The 16,829-nt window shown below is 36.5% G+C and overlaps 1 protein-coding gene and 1 pseudogene across 1 annotated transcript; one reads left to right on the top strand and one right to left on the bottom strand.

The window, feature by feature from the left end:
• Window positions 1-5,023: 5,023 nt before the first annotated feature.
• On the top strand, window positions 5,024-6,223 carry LOC139850157 (protein ALP1-like). The gene is made up of 2 exons (XM_071839746.1): window positions 5,024-5,154; window positions 5,611-6,223. Exons 1-2 carry the CDS (start codon window positions 5,024-5,026, stop codon window positions 6,221-6,223), a joined length of 744 nt encoding a protein of 247 aa, XP_071695847.1.
• Window positions 6,224-6,328: 105 nt separating this feature from the next.
• LOC139850159 (alcohol dehydrogenase-like 3) lies at window positions 6,329-16,601 on the bottom strand (annotated as a pseudogene).
• Window positions 16,602-16,829: the final 228 nt, after the last annotated feature.

Genomic DNA, 16,829 nt, shown 5'->3' on the forward strand with positions numbered 1-16,829 from the left:
TTGCGTCCTGTTATTTGTGGGCGCAAGTATTATTTTTTGTAGGCGCAAGTTAATGTTTGCGTGCTTGCGTCCGATTTTATAGGCGCAAAGGCCTACTTGCGCCTTTGCGCCTTACTTTGCCGAGTCGCAAGAACTGTTTTGCTTCCATGCGTTTGATGATTTAGAAGGTGCAAGATGCTTCTTGCGCCCTTGCGCGACTTCCTAATTATTGATTTTTTGCAACATAAAATCACATAAGTTACATTAAATAATCCTAAATTGTGATTGCACATAAAATACATTAAATAACCCTAAATGAGTTTGGAAAATCACACATAAAATCATTAATAATTCTAATCGCTCCCTAAATTGTACGTTGAATAAAAGTGAGACTGATAAGATTTAAACTCTTCGACTTTATCTTTACCCTTCGATTTTGAGGCCGATTGTTTAACTACCCTTTTTGAAGTAGATTCACCTGTTCGGTCAAAAGGTGCGTTGCACGTATTCCTACCATGACCTGGTTCTTTGCAACGAGTACATGTTCTTACTGTTTTGGAAGTTTATTCACCTTGTGAAGGTTTACGATTTGTACTTTTCGGGCGTCCAGGTTTTCTTTTCACTGGATTGGGGGGGTTTACAATTTGTAAAACGTCGGGCCCCGGATCTGACCAACGTCTTGTAGATATTTGTGAGTCGCTTTCAATCTTCTTTAAAATACACTAAGATGATCCTGAAAATCCGACGCACGGTATGACTTAACCATTTTCCAATAGTGTCATTCGAAATACTTTAATTTGCTGGATTTTCCCTTGACGTTCATGAACAAATGACGTGCGCAAAAAGCATGAAACGCTTCGGGAAAGACATTTGAAATACCATGTGCTATTGAAGGGGCACGATCAGATATAAAAGTAAGCTCTGACATACGATCACCCATACCACAAGGCGTTAAATGATCTCTTAGCTTGCCAAAAATACCATGACCAAACCTCGTTTGTCTCGCCTTCACCAATTCCATATGCCAATGGCAAAATTCCATTATTACCATCCATTGCGACAGCAACTAAATTAGTCCTCAAATACCCTGACTTCAAATGCGCAGCATCGACTATGATTATAGGACGACAACATTAAACAAATGATCGAACCTGTATGGTAGATTCACAAAACGAATAAAAAAATGAAAGACGCAAGGACGCAAAGGGGTTCTTGCGTATGGTTGCACACTATACGCAAGTTCCCTTGCGCCCTTGCGCATGGTTTGGAAGACGCATGGGGAACCTTGCGTATGGTCGCTACCTTTACGCAAAGGCGCAAGTGGTATTTTGCGTATGATTGCAACCTTTATGCTAGGGCGCAAGAAAAAACTTGCGTATGGTTGCAACTCATACGCAAGGGCGCAAGATTTACCTTGCGTCTAAACAGAAACACTAATATATGTGTTTTACCTTGCCATCTACAAAATGATAAATAAAAGCAATAATTATTTTAATACTTACAACTACGCCCAGAGAATAGTAACACATCAGAAATTTATTTTCCTTGTTAGTGATCACATTAGTTACGCTCCCCGGATTGTGGATCCTGATGTTATATAGGTAAATTGGAAGCATTCGGAACGAGTCATCACTACTGCCACGAAGCATTTGTAATGTATGACATTTGGCCCTCCATGCTTGATTGTAAGATATGCTCACACCAAACCGGTTGCCTATATCGTTGCGTATATCTTTCAGTTTATATTCTCGATTTGCAGATTTGAATGAATCCATGAGAATACTACCCAACACTTTTTTGCTTGCATGTTTATTGTTTCCCATAATTTGTGTGCGTGAACAAGTGTGTACGTCATGCAATTTTTTAACCATAAAGTTCTCAGTGTGTCTTATTTTGTAAGCACTACATCTCCAATCGCAGTTTGACAACACACATTTAGCTATGTATCGAGATTTGTCTGACTTTACAGGCTTGATTTGGAAGTTTTCTTCAAGGCATTTTCTAAACAGATTGTTTAAAAAGTCATCCTTATTCAAAAACGTCTGACGAATACTAATTAAATCAGATACCTGATACGTGGTTGGTATTTGAGTGGTAAATTCAGGCTCTTCCTCTTGCTGACTCAAAAGACGTGGCATATTCCAGAATAAATCTTGCTTTTCTTCTTCTTCTTCATCTTCATCTTCATCTTCTGTGTCTTTTGCGTGATCAGAATCACTAGATGCGACAACAGATTCGAACGGATGGTCTGTTTTTTTAATTTTACATATGTTCTCAACACCGTGGTTAAAAAAATCAAACTCTTCTGTGTTTGGTTGTGGTATTTCAGGCAGATCCTCTTCTAAATTGTTATTATAGACGTTTGGAGGTGGTTTTAGAAGGTGTGTTTCTGGGTTTTGTTGGTGATGGTGTATATCTTGGTTTGGTTGTGGGCGGTGTATTTTTGGGTTTGATTGTGGGTGGTGTGTTTCTGGGTTTGGTTGTAGCTCGTGTATTTCTGGGTTTCGTTGAAGATGGTGCGTTCGTACTCTCTCGACAATATAAATATCAATAGGGGCGTTTGCGATTGCGTATTGTAAAAACTCATGAAAGTCTTCATAATCATCCGTAATATCAAAAACATGATTATTTACCAAATATCTCATTGAAACAGGTGCATTGAGTGGCATATTAAGCTTATTAAGAACATTTTTCAACAATATTCTTCGATTCATGGGTTTTTCGGGTGCAATTGGGAGTTTTAACCGTATTCTAAAATAATCTAGGGGCAAATATATGGGAATGTTGTTAATAAACTGGAAAGAACCCCCACAACATAGATGAACAACAAATTTATCATCATTACGACAATTCATTAACATTAAAATAATTGCAAAAATACTTAAATGTGTACCTTTACGTGCCAATAATCTCTGAAATGAATTTGAAATAATGGAATATGAGAGTGTGTATGAACTCTTCCAGGGCCATTCTGTATTAACTGATATAATTTTATCCGAAAAAAATCTAAGAAATCTGACGAAATCTTATCCAGAAAATCTGATCAGATAAGGTCGCAAGGCGCAAAGTCGCAAATTTGCGCCTTGCGCGGGTCTGGTCGCAAGGTTTCTTGCGACTTGCGCGGGCATTCTGGCATTTTTTTTTTTTTTTTTTTTTTTTGGGTTCCGAGGCAAAAAAGGGTGAAAAAAGGGCAAAAAAGTGATAATCCTTAATACGTTTTCAATCGAGCCCATAAAATATGATTGTAACTTGTAAGCTTGTATTAATGTTTAAATATGAAACACGATTTGAAATTGAATTGTTGCGATTTTCACATTCAAATGGAAAATTTTGTGAAAGCTTCGTGAATTGAGTGTACACAGTTATATTACGAAACTGAATTCAGATTTTGAAACCGAAACCGAAGTAAAAAACAAATTTTAAATTCGATTTGGTTTCAATAAAATTAAATCGATCGAACTAAAAATTTACTTGGCTTTATCTTGAATTTATTGATTTTAGTTTTTAGATTAAACTGAATTTGCATATTCAAAATATTTCGTTATTGACAAATGATTCCATTGTTGAAAACACCTCCATCTTTAATAAATAATTCCTTCTAATAACTAAAAGAAGGTTATAAAACCACAAAAGCCAAATTACATTACATTTTGCATTACATATAAAATTAGAAATGAAATAAATAATGGGTATGTTTGGCAAAATTAGCTGGAAGCTACAAGCGTTTAGCTGCAGGCGTTTAGCTGCAAGCGTTTAGCTGAAGCTTTTTAAATGTATTTAATTGTTTGGCAAAGTAGCTGGAGCTGTTATAAAATAAGTAAAATGACAAAAATGGACACTAGAAAAAATACTTAAATATTATTATTTTAGTTTAATAAAACATAGTAGATGTTTCGGCGTTCCACTCCGAAAGGCCTACTATTTACTTACCGAACAGGGCTCACAAAATTGACGAGACGGCCCTGATCAGATGGTGTGAACTTTGTTATTCAAATTATTTTTAACAAAAAAATAATGGGTCACGTAACCTTCATGTTTAGTTTTTCTATAGAAGTTTCATATCCTCACATTGCATCAATTTTTAAATTATCAATTTAGCATTAGCTATAAATAATGGGTGTGAACTAGTATCTTATGTGGCTACGAAGTACTACGTGGGATTGTAAGGTTATTAAACGTGGGAGTATCTTAGAGTATTGGAAAGGGTATTTGAGTAATTCAAAAACAAAAAGCTCTTAACAATCCTTAAACGCTCGTGGATATAGCGTTTAAAAATAGGAGATTTTTTTCATCTCTAAAAGCTAGAAGCTGCTAAACCAAACGAAGCTTTTAATTAGTTAGAAGTTTTTTCATAAAAACTAAAAGCTAAAAGCTTCATAAAGCTCTAAAAAGTTCATTGTCAAACATGGCCAATAATAAAATAATAAATATCCCTATGAAAGTTGGACAAATGTTTTAGACCATCATTAACCAAGCATGATCACCCCAGCATCACCACTATCGTGCCCCCATCGCGCCTTAATGGGGGCGTGATGGACAGCAGCGGAACTTGAACTCGGATACAGGTGGGACAGGTGTAAATTTTTTTTAAATCTTTCATAGTCAGCAGGGACGAACACTAAAAAAACCTTATTTTTTAGTAAATTTTTTTTTAGTGTAAACATTTTTGTTCCGTAAAATTCAGGGTGGGCGGACACCACCTTTGAGATACACAAAGAACCGCCACTGGTGATGGAGCAAAATTTTCGAAGGCGTCATGGGAGCATCACCTGCAGCTTTAAATGGGCATATCCAATTGGGTGAGGGCACGTGTAAACTCAAACGGTTATATAGCCGTTTGAGTTGTAATATTTATTTATTTTTTCTATATATACCACATTTCTTATATACTATTTTACACACTTTTATTTCAATTCTTTCAATTCAATACACTTTATCTTTCAATACTCTCCTTTTAACAAAAAATTCAATGGCAAATAGTTTCTTTAAGCTTTTTGATATTTGAGATTCGGATGACGAAGACAATTTGGATTTTTTACGAGCAATGACCGAAGAATTGGATGCTGAAGAGGCTGCAAACAGGGAACGAGTTCCACGATTTCGAATTTACATCCATAGAGACCGTGAAGAAGCAACCGAAAGGTTATACAAGCACTACTTTCAAGAGCATCCACTGTATCTCGACAAAAATTTTAGAAGACGTTTTAGAATGAGTAAGGAATTGTTTTTGCGCATCGTCGAAGATATAAGTAATTATGATGTTGAACCTTTACCAAATCATTTTGATTTTTTTAAACAAAAAATTGATGGCCTTGGTCGACAAGGTTTCAATACTATACAAAAGTGTACATATGCGTTGTGTTAATTGGATTATGGTACAAGAGCAGACATGTTTGACGAATACTTACACATGGCCAAAGGTACATCAGTAATATGTCTTAATATGTTTTGTAAATGTATTTTGGAACTTTATGTTAATGAATACTTGAGGAAACCAAATGGTAGCGATATAGCTCGTTTGTATAGCGCTCATGAAGAGAAACATGGTTTTAAGGGAATGCTTGGAAGCATTGACTGCATGCATTGAAAGTGGAAGAATTGTCCGGTTGCTTGGAAAGTGAAATATACTAGTGGCCATCAAGGTCACCCAACCATTGTTCTTGAAGTCGTTGCTTCATATGATACGTGGATTTGGCATGCATTCTTCGGTGCTGCGGGTGCTAACAACGATGTTAATTTTTTGAATCAATCTTCATTGGTCGATGACATCAAGAATGGAACTGCACCATTAGCTCCGTTTATTGTAAATGGAAATGACTACCCAGATGGTTATTACTTAACGGACGGTATTTACCCAGCTTGGGCAACGCTAATCAAGGCGTATTCGACCCCAACAGATGAGCCACGAGCAAAATTTAAACGATTTCAAGAAAGTGCACATAAGGATGTCGAGAGAACATTCGGTGTTCTCCAGGGTAGATTCCATATTTTACAAATGGTTGGACGTCCACACACTATCAACAAGTTGAGGAGAATATTATATCGTTGTGTGCTATTGCACAACATGATAGTCGAGGATAATGGATACAACATTACATGGCTTAAGGAGGAATTACTTAGGAGTGATGAAGCTAATTCAAACTACGTAAGGAATCGATCTACAAGTCGTGATGTAAGAGAACAAGAAATACAAGATAGAAACATTCATGACCAACTTCGACATGATCTCTTCGAACACATTTAACCCATCACACAACCATGTGGGACCAATTTAACCAATCACACAATCATCACGCCTACCACTACAAATTCCATCACGCAATCACCTTTGCCAAATCAACATTATACCTTACAGAAACACCACATCACGCCTCATCACCTCGTCACCATTAAAAATGGTCTTAATGCATAAACAATAGTATGAACTGAACAAGTTATATGCACGTGTCTAATTAACAATTTACCCCATGCGCTTGCTTTTCAAAAAAACAATTTACCCCATGCATGCGTTGTTGAGCAAAGTGAGAAAGCTGAGTTTTCCCTTTGAAGTCCCCGAAAACCGATCCAATAATTCTTCGACCGTCAAACATTTCCATCGGATGAATCAGAAGCGTTTTTGGAGTCGGATGTATTCCCAATAGTACTGTCAAACCCCAATCCTGTAGTAGTAATTAAAGCATTAATAACAATTGATCTTAAGACATACGGAGTATATTATATTTATGTTAATTAGTATCATCATTTAGTTCAACCTCATGTGTTGATAGCAAAGACTCCCTGAGCACATCCAAATTTCCGGCACACTCGAAACTATAGTCCACTCCTCCTTCCAAGATTTCCCTAATTTCATGTAAAACAATATAACAGGTAAACATATAAGGTTTTTTTCTGTTGATCTTTTACATCTAATTATACCATTTTTTTTAACGCTAGGTATATACTTTTAATTAAATCAATTGATCTACTATATGTAATGTACTAACCTCATGCACTGATTTTTTCAATTCCAAAGGATTAATTATATCAGTGACTCCCATATAGCTAGTCCTCTATCGAGCTTTCTCGGAATTTATATCAATCCCGATGATTCTAGAAGCTCCACTAGAACGAGCGCCTTCAACAACCGCTAGTCCAACAGCTCCCAGACCGAAAACCGCAACAGAAGATCCAGCTTGTACATTAGCCGTGTTCCATGCCGCTCCAAGACCAGTGGACACACCACAACTGAGCAATGTCATGGTCTTAGAAGATGCATTTTGGTCAATCTTGACCACACAAGTAGAGTCAACCACTGTGTACTCGTTAAAAGTAGACGTGTTGAGGAAATGGTAAATTGGTTCACCTTGTTATGTCCAAAATCGCGTCTTCCCATCTTTTTTAGACTTCAGAGAACACAATTTCCACATTCGCCGTTAAATATAGGAACAACATGATCCCCTGCCCTCATATCTTCCACCCCTTCTCCCACACTCTCAACCACCCTATAAGAAAATAGATAAATTAGATCTTGCGAGTCTCGTGCTCAAATTTGAAAACGTACATTTATCTATCTTTCAATTCGTTATATATTGATTAATTAATTAGTTAATTTATGTACCCAGATGCTTCATGGCCAAGAACTCGTGGATATACTCTTTGTGCTTCATTCTACATATAAACCAAGAATTATAAATGAGTGTGGATGATACATATAAACAACGTTAGATGCTAATACAGTCCTAATAAGAAAGTCCGATACGGACAATTTGTGAATCAAACTTTTATTTTTATTTTACCAAGATGTTTGTCACTTGTGATGAATAATTGAATCAACTTATTTATTACACTAACCATATATATGTTTTTCAACCTAGAGTCATGGGAGGCCCGAAAGGAGAACAAAGTGATCGACCGCTCAGGACCCATGATTTTTAGGGGCCCTTTTTTTTACGAGGTACATACACAATTGGAAATTTGAGAAAAATGTGAACTATGGAAACATTACTGAAGCACCGAAGGCAAAATACAAAAGGCTCAAAAACAACAATCTAATGCCCCAGTTAAAAATCAAAATCCACTAGCACTCTAGCAAGGCCCAGATTTAAAGAAAAAAACTTATATTGTATTATTCCGTAAGGGCTTAAATTCCATTTTGTTCTAGGTCTCTAAATTCTTGATACCGGCCTGCCCGTTGGGACCTTTTTTTTCGTCTCGTTCGGGGCACTCAAAATCTCGAGACCAGCCCTGCCTAGAGTGATGATGTATATGATTACCTTGCCTAACCAATCACCAAGATCAATATGACAAATTGAAGTAAAATGGATCTTGATTCGGACCTCCATCTTCTGTGGTGGATCCACCATATTTTCTTCGACGACTAAAGCCTGACCAGGACCCCATGCCACAGCGGCTGCATTTAAGATCAAATTCGGTTAATCAATACAAAGAAACCTCATATTCATGTTAATTTAAACATAACAGTGGATGATAGTGATGGATTTCAATACATAAACAAAGTCACAAACCCATTTTGTTACATATAAATTCGTGTGTATATGTATATATAAAGCGGAAGCAATTTCAAGTTTATGCATGTAAAGTTTAACCCTTTTAAATTTGAAATCCATTAAAGATCTAGTCTTGAAAATACACTTAAATGTAAATAGAGCTAGTTAGATGTTTATACCTACTCCAAAATGGAGGTGAAGAACTAGGATGAAGAAGATGATGTAGATGAAGAAAACTTCTAACTTGAAGCCTCAAATCTTTGATACCCACAAGCAATAATCAACACCCAAGACTTGGTTAGGATTTTAGACACTTAATTACTTGCAAAAATCAACCAAGAATCCCTTGAAGAAGCTCCAAAATTTCGGCCAAAAAGGGGAGGAGAAAGGAGAGGAAATTGCAAGTATTATTTTCAAAATGCTAGAGTCAAAGAGTGTGTTAAAAGTTGCACCAATGCATGTGTATTAGTCATAATTATATGGAGTAATCAAGGAAGGGTGGTTGGCACCTAGGAGCCTTCAAAAAAAATGGCCCCCCACCCCTTCCATTTATTTTATATTTTATTACATATTTATAAAACATACATGCATTTAGTTGTAAGTATTTTATTTTATAAGCCTTTTATAAAATAAAATGCAACACACATATGTTACATACACTTTATATTATTTATAACCTATATAAATAATATACAACATGTAGTAACTTATAATTATCCAAATAATTATATCTAGCATTTATTTTAGAAAACCAATTTCTAAAATTCAAGTGTCGTGTATTTGCTTTAATGATCCGATTGTCAAAACAAATACATAAAGTGTTGATAGCTTGTTATTGGGTATGACCCGACTTGGATCACAACATGTAAGCCACATTAATTTATTATGTCTCTCGGGCACAAGAAAATCCTTCAATCTCCCACTTGCACGAGAAACATAAGGAATTAATGCAAGTGACAGATACCACCTAACGACCGTCCATCACCCCAAACATGTTATGACTTAGTGCCATTCAATAACATCATCCCTTTCGAGTTTCCATTTCGAATATGATTTAGGTGAATCTTTCAATATATCCTTTTGCCCTAGATGTCATGTTAAATCCAAGAGACATAGAATGATCACTCTCTTATAGATTTAACTTTGTCAGGCCTTAGACATCTGACTCTCAACGAATAAGAGGGACAAATTCCATCTTGACTACATACGTCCTAGACATTACACTTCGTACCATACCTGAAACCTCCCTTATGTACTACCATGTTTCAGAATAGCGAAGGAAAGAATCAAGGCACAATATTCGGTGAATATCTGAACCCAATATGTGTCTCAGGTCAGAGGATATAATGATATTCTCCTTTACTCAAGATTACATGTGATCAACCACAAAGGTTCCATATAGTAATCTTGAGAGCGGGTCTTCCAATATTTGTGTCCCACAAATATCTATGAACCTTGGTTGCAACCTTGCCCTACATTCACCATTTGAATGTTAACCAATCCAAGTTCATAATAGTCTAGACCTCACACTTGTTCCCACAAATGTGATCAACTACGGAATTTAGAATAATAATTTATTCATGGATAAAATATGCTAAATTGGAACATGACTCATAATTTAAATTAATACCATAATTATATTAATGAGTTTGAACTAATTCGTTCCGTTACAATACATAAAGTAGATCAATTCCAATCACTAGAATGTCGAAGCCCTAATGCACAAACATGTCCCTCATGTTTTGGCCCATGTAAAAGCTTCGTGAGTGGATCCGCAACATTTTGATCTGTGTGAACTTTGTGAATACATATCTTTCCCTTTTCAACCTCATCCCTAATGTAGTTGAATCTCCGCTCAATGTGACGAGTCTTTTGATGAGCACGAGGTTCCTTGATTTGAGCAATCGCACCCTCGTTGTCACAAAAGATCTCAAGAGGGTCCTGAATGGAAGGGACCACTCCTAAGTCGTCGATGAATTTCTTCATCCATGCAGCTTCCTGAGCTGCCAATGAGGCGGCAATGTACTCCGACTCTGTAGTGGATAACGCAACAACTTCCTGTTTCGCACTCTTCCAAGAGACCGCACCACCATTTAACATGAATACATAACCGGATTGTGACCGAGAGTCATCTCGATCAGTTTGGAAACTCGCGTCCACGTAACCTTTTACAACGAGTTCCTCCTCACCAGACCCATATATTAGAAACATATCATTAGTCCTTCTAAGGTATTTCAATATACATTTAACCGCAGTCCAATGACTATTTCCTGGGTTATTCTGGTATCTACTTGTCAAGCTTAGAGCGCATGACACATCCGGTCTAGTACATATCATTGCATACATGATAGACCCAATAGCAGATGCGTATGGGACTTTCTTCATTCTCTCTTGTTCATCTTTCGTGGTAGGACACTGAGATGAACTGAGAACGGTTCCTCTTTGAATAGGTACCAAACCTTTCTTAGAGTTTTCCATCTTGAACCTTTTCAAGACCTTATCAATGTATGTACTTTGACTTAAGCCTATCAATCTCTTGGATCTATTCCTATAGATTCCAATCCCCAATATATATTGTGCTTCTCCAAGATCCTTAATGGAGAAGCAACTTTTTAACCAAGTTTTGACCTCTTGCATTGTGGTTATATCATTCCCAAATAATAATACGTCATCCACATATAGCACAAGGAACATTATGGAGCTCCCACTAGCCTTCTTGTATACACAAGCTTCATCACCATTTTTAATAAAGCCAAATTTCTTTGCCTCTTCATTAAAACGATGATTCCACATTCTCGATGCTTGTTTCAACCCATAGATTGATTTCTTTAACTTGCATACTTTTTTAGGATTTTTCGGATCGACAAAACCTTCGGGCTGTGCCATATAGACATCTTCCTCAAGATATCCATTTAGGAAAGCGGTTTTGACATCCATTTGCCAAATTTCGTAATCATAATGAGCAGCGATGGCAAATAATATCCTAATAGACTTTAGCATTGCCACAGGCGAGAAGGTCTCATCATAGTCAACCCCTTGAGTTTGAGTGAAACCCTTTGCTACAAGTCTAGCTTTGTATGTATCCAAGTTTCCATGTATGTCGGTTTTCATCTTGAAAATCCACTTGCAATCAACTAGCTTAGAGCTAGGAGGTTGCTCAACAAGTTCCCAAACTTGGTTTTCATACATGGATTGCATCTCGGCGTTCATGGCTTCCTGCCATTTATCTTTATCTATCCTTGATAAAGCATCTTTGTAGTTTGTCGGTTCATCCAAATCAACCGTATAGCAACCATCCACGAGAAACCCATATCTCTCGGGAGGATTACTAATCCTACTAGATCTTCGAACGTCTTGTGTACCTTGATCATCCACTTGATCATTTTCAGCATCCTCATGTTGAGTGCTAGTGTCAACCAATTGTGTATCATCGGCTTGATCTTGTACCTCTACAAGATCTATTTTTCTTTCACCATCACCTTCCATAAGGAACTTGGTTTCAAGGAATTCCGCTTTCCGAGCTACAAATACCGTTTGCTCGGATGGATCATAGAAGTAATATCCCATGTCATCTTTGGGATATCCTATGAAGATACACTTTGTGGATCGAGCATGTAGCTTATTTGCTACATAACGCTTAGGATAAGCTTCACATCCCCATACTTTCAAGTATGAAAGAGAAGGAGGTTTTCCAAACCACATCTCATGAGGAGTTCGTTCCACTTTCTTGGTTGGGGCCATATTTAAAATACGAGCCGCGGAGCTTAGACAATAACCCCAAAATGATAGAGGTAACGAGCTTCTAGCCATCATAGATCGAACCATATCCATTAGGGTTCGGTTCCTCCTTTCGGATACTCCATTAAGTTGGGGTGTTCCGGGTGGAGTAAGTTGTGAGATGATCCCACAACTCCTAAGATGATCTTGGAAGGCATCGCTTAGGTATTCACCTCCTCTATCGGTACGAAGTACCTTGATTGTCCTATTGAGTTGATTTTGTACTTCGTTTTGATATTCTTTGAATGCTTTAAACGTTTCGTCCTTGTGTCTTAGTAAATAGACATATCCGAAACGACTAAAGTCATCAATGAAAGTAACAAAGTATCTTTCACCATTCCTAGTTATGGGTTTAAAGGGTCCACATACATCCGAATGTATTAAACCCAATAAATCTTTAGCCCTTTCATGAGTGCCTTTGAAAGGTGCTTTAGTCATCTTGCCTTGTAAACAAGATTCACATACATCAAACGAATCCATTTCATTTGATTTCAAAAGTCCATTCCTTTGAAGTGTATGCATTCGGTTCTTGTTTATATGTCCAAGGCGACAATGCCATAAATAGGAATCACTCAAATCCCTTTTGAGTTTCTTGGTGCTAGTATGGTATATTGAGCTATTAGATGATGCATCATCATGAACCAATTCATAAATTCCATTTGAAGGCGTAGCCTTGAAATAGAATATATCATCTTTAGAAAAATGGATATCATTATCAATAAAATTAACATTGAAACCACATTGTCTTAAGCGAGAAATAGAAATAATGTTTCGACATAAATCCGGTGCATACAAAACATTTTCTAAAATAAGCTCCAATCCACTTGGAAGCTTCAAAACAAATTCTCCTTGAGCTTTAACATGCACCTTTGCACCATTGCCCATATAGAGACTTGATGTTCCCGCTTTATGATCACTTCTTTTGAACCCCTGCAAAGAATTGCAAATATGAGTTCCACATCCCGTGTCTAATACCCATGTATTAGAAGAAGTAATACTAAGCTCTATATATACCATATATATATTACCTGAGGTTTGCCCTGCATCCCTCTTGTCCTTCAACTCTTTAAGATAGACCGGACAGTTTCGTTTCCAATGACCCATCTCACCGCAACCGAAACATGGGTCTTCCTTGGGGTTTGCCTTCTCGGCTACCTTTTGCTTCTTGGCCTTGTTGATGGTTGGGGTAACCATCTTCCCCTTCCCTTTGCCTTGATGGACGGGTCCTTTTCTCTTAGCCACCTTTGGCTTAGAGGTGTTACCTTTAGACCCACCTTGATCGATTGCTAACACGGGTAAAGCTCTTTTACCCATGCTTGTTTCCGCCGTCCTAAGCATACCATGAAGCTCACCTATGCTCTTATCCATCCCATTCATGTTGTAATTAATTACAAATTGATCAAACCTCTTTGATAGGGAGTTAAGGATAAGATCGGTGGCTAACTCATTAGATATGTTAAGGTTGAGACGGTTAGCACGATCGATAAGGCTTTTCATCTTAAGTACATAAGATGAAACCGATTGGGATTCGTCCATACGACAAGCATGAAGCGCCCGAACCGTTTCGAAACGCTCAACACGTGCTTGTTGGAGAAACATCTCCTTCAATTGTGTTATCATGTCGTAAGCGCTATGATGCTCGAAATCCTTTTGGAGTTCGGGTATCATAGTCCCAAGCATTAAGCATGAGACTTGAAGGGAGTCGTGGCAATACTTATCGTAAGAGGCCATTGCCTCCACATCACTCTCATCCGGTTGGTCGGGAATGGGGTCCTCAAGCACATACATTTTATCCTCTTGTTTGAGGACAATCCGAAGATTGCGGAACCAATCCATAAAATTTGTATGGTTGAGTTTGTCTTTCTCGAGGAGAGACCGTAACGATAGGTTGTTAAAGTTAAGTGGTGCGTTGTTCATGTTGTTGTTGTTATTAGCGGCCATCTACAAAATTCAACAAAGTTCTTTTAAGTATCGATTTGGATTTAATAAACAATACCCTTTTAATTTGTTTTATTAAATATTAGAATCCAACGGTAAATCAAATTTCGGTTAGGTGACCTTTATCCCGTCATTTGATTTAGCTAGGTAGTCATAATGACAATTGCAATCCTTTTGCAACTTCTAAGTTATGGGATCATGCAATCCTTTTGCATGGCATATTAATCCCATCAACGCCTATTTGTTCCTCATGCTTCGGTGACCCTAAGTTCATGATTCCCAAATCAAGTCGTCCTACTTGTGTAGACATGTAGACTTAACATACAAGTGGTTAGGTGACCTTTATCCCACAAGCATGCAAAGTGTACTTTATTCATATTAGTTCACTCATGACGGTTAGGTGACCTTTATCCCATCATGAGATTCCTAATATGTCTAAGTGTTTCCACAAAAGGATGGCGTTTAACTTGTTTATCTTGTATTAGTAAAGGGATTTTAGGTTTTCTACATTCTAGTTTAGAAAACAAAGTGCTATACACCAACATGCATTTGGTGTGTAGTATGTTTATGAAAAACCCATTTTCATGTGCCTTTTAGTAACCAATTACTAGTTTTAACCATTTCATTACCTTTTTAAATAAACCATTTTATTCAAGTCTAATAACCAATTATTAGTGTCATTTTGTTATGTTTTATTATAACCATTTTATAATGTATTATGCAAGTGTAATCATGTGATGATCTTGTAGCAACCAAACATACAAACATACACAAACATGCATAGCAAAGTGTTCACAATCAAGAGCCATTTTGGTAGACATTTGTTTAGCCAATAAACAAATGTCACCTAAGGGGTTAAACCAAAGTAAGAGATTTTACCAAAATCTCCCACTTAATCTTGTAATCTTCAAAACTTCATCTTGTAATCTTCTTCATGAATCTTCACTTTCATTTTACAAAATCATATCCTAATACAATTTTTCTAGAAAATGAAATAACAACCTATTCTATTTTACAAACCAAAATAGAACAAATTACATACAAAATACAAGATTAATTACAACTTTTACAAACCAAAATTACAAAATAATTACAAGCCATATGAATGAATATTACACCCATGAATAATCACCAAATCAATCAACCAAACAAACACATGGCCTAGGCTCGATTGTGAACAACAACATAACATCAAACATGGCCAAAACTTGAAATCCCAAACCCATTTTTGGGACCAAATATTTCGGCCATCACCATACACCCACCAAAACTCAATATTTTTACATTCTACTTTCATGCATGTTGGTAGATTGTAAAGAAAGTGAGTTTACTAGCCAAAAACAAGAAGCATATTAACAAGACTTTGGCTCTAGATACCATTGATGGATTTCAATACATAAACAAAGTCACAAACCCATTTTGTTACATATAAATTCGTGTGTATATGTATATATAAAGCGGAAGCAATTTCAAGTTTATGCATGTAAAGTTTAACCCTTTTAAATTTGAAATCCATTAAAGATCTAGTCTTGAAAATACACTTAAATGTAAATAGAGCTAGTTAGATGTTTATACCTACTCCAAAATGGAGGTGAAGAACTAGGATGAAGAAGATGATGTAGATGAAGAAAACTTCTAACTTGAAGCCTCAAATCTTTGATACCCACAAGCAATAATCAACACCCAAGACTTGGTTAGGATTTTAGACACTTAATTACTTGCAAAAATCAACCAAGAATCCCTTGAAGAAGCTCCAAAATTTCGGCCAAAAAGGGGAGGAGAAAGGAGAGGAAATTGCAAGTATTATTTTCAAAATGCTAGAGTCAAAGAGTGTGTTAAAAGTTGCACCAATGCATGTGTATTAGTCATAATTATATGGAGTAATCAAGGAAGGGTGGTTGGCACCTAGGAGCCTTCAAAAAAAATGGCCCCCCACCCCTTCCATTTATTTTATATTTTATTACATATTTATAAAACATACATGCATTTAGTTGTAAGTATTTTATTTTATAAGCCTTTTATAAAATAAAATGCAACACACATATGTTACATACACTTTATATTATTTATAACCTATATAAATAATATACAACATGTAGTAACTTATAATTATCCAAATAATTATATCTAGCATTTATTTTAGAAAACCAATTTCTAAAATTCAAGTGTCGTGTATTTGCTTTAATGATCCGATTGTCAAAACAAATACATAAAGTGTTGATAGCTTGTTATTGGGTATGACCCGACTTGGATCACAACATGTAAGCCACATTAATTTATTATGTCTCTCGGGCACAAGAAAATCCTTCAGATAGATGTGAAGATCGAGTATACTAATTAATCACCTTTGTAGGTGATAACTTTTACTGCAGTGTTCGAATTTTTGGAAATTGATGAATTGTTCTTTTTTAAAATTGCCATAAGATAGTAGTCGTACGTAGTAGTAGTAGTAGTAGTAGTAATAGGGGTTGGGCTATCTTGTGCCCTAATGTGACGACCCGGAAATTTCCGACCAAATTTAAACTTTATCTTTAAATGATTTAATGTTTCCGACACAGTAAGCAAAGTCTGTAATGTGGAAATCTCAAAAACTTTGAACTGTGTTCATATAATCAATTACCCTTTGACTGTGCTCGACGATTCACGAAC

The sequence above is a fragment of the Rutidosis leptorrhynchoides genome, chromosome 5 (assembly GCF_046630445.1).
Source record: "Rutidosis leptorrhynchoides isolate AG116_Rl617_1_P2 chromosome 5, CSIRO_AGI_Rlap_v1, whole genome shotgun sequence".
Taxonomy (NCBI): domain Eukaryota; kingdom Viridiplantae; phylum Streptophyta; class Magnoliopsida; order Asterales; family Asteraceae; genus Rutidosis; species Rutidosis leptorrhynchoides.

Excerpts from the sequence above, each read along its gene's own strand:
- LOC139850157 (XM_071839746.1), top strand. The coding sequence starts at position 5,024 with ATGACCGAAGAATTGGATGCTGAAGAGGCTGCAAACAGGGAACGAGTT. Across the intron at positions 5,155-5,610 it reads TACTTTCAAGAGCATCCACT|TGGCCATCAAGGTCACCCAA; the intron begins GTATCTCGACAA and ends GAAATATACTAG.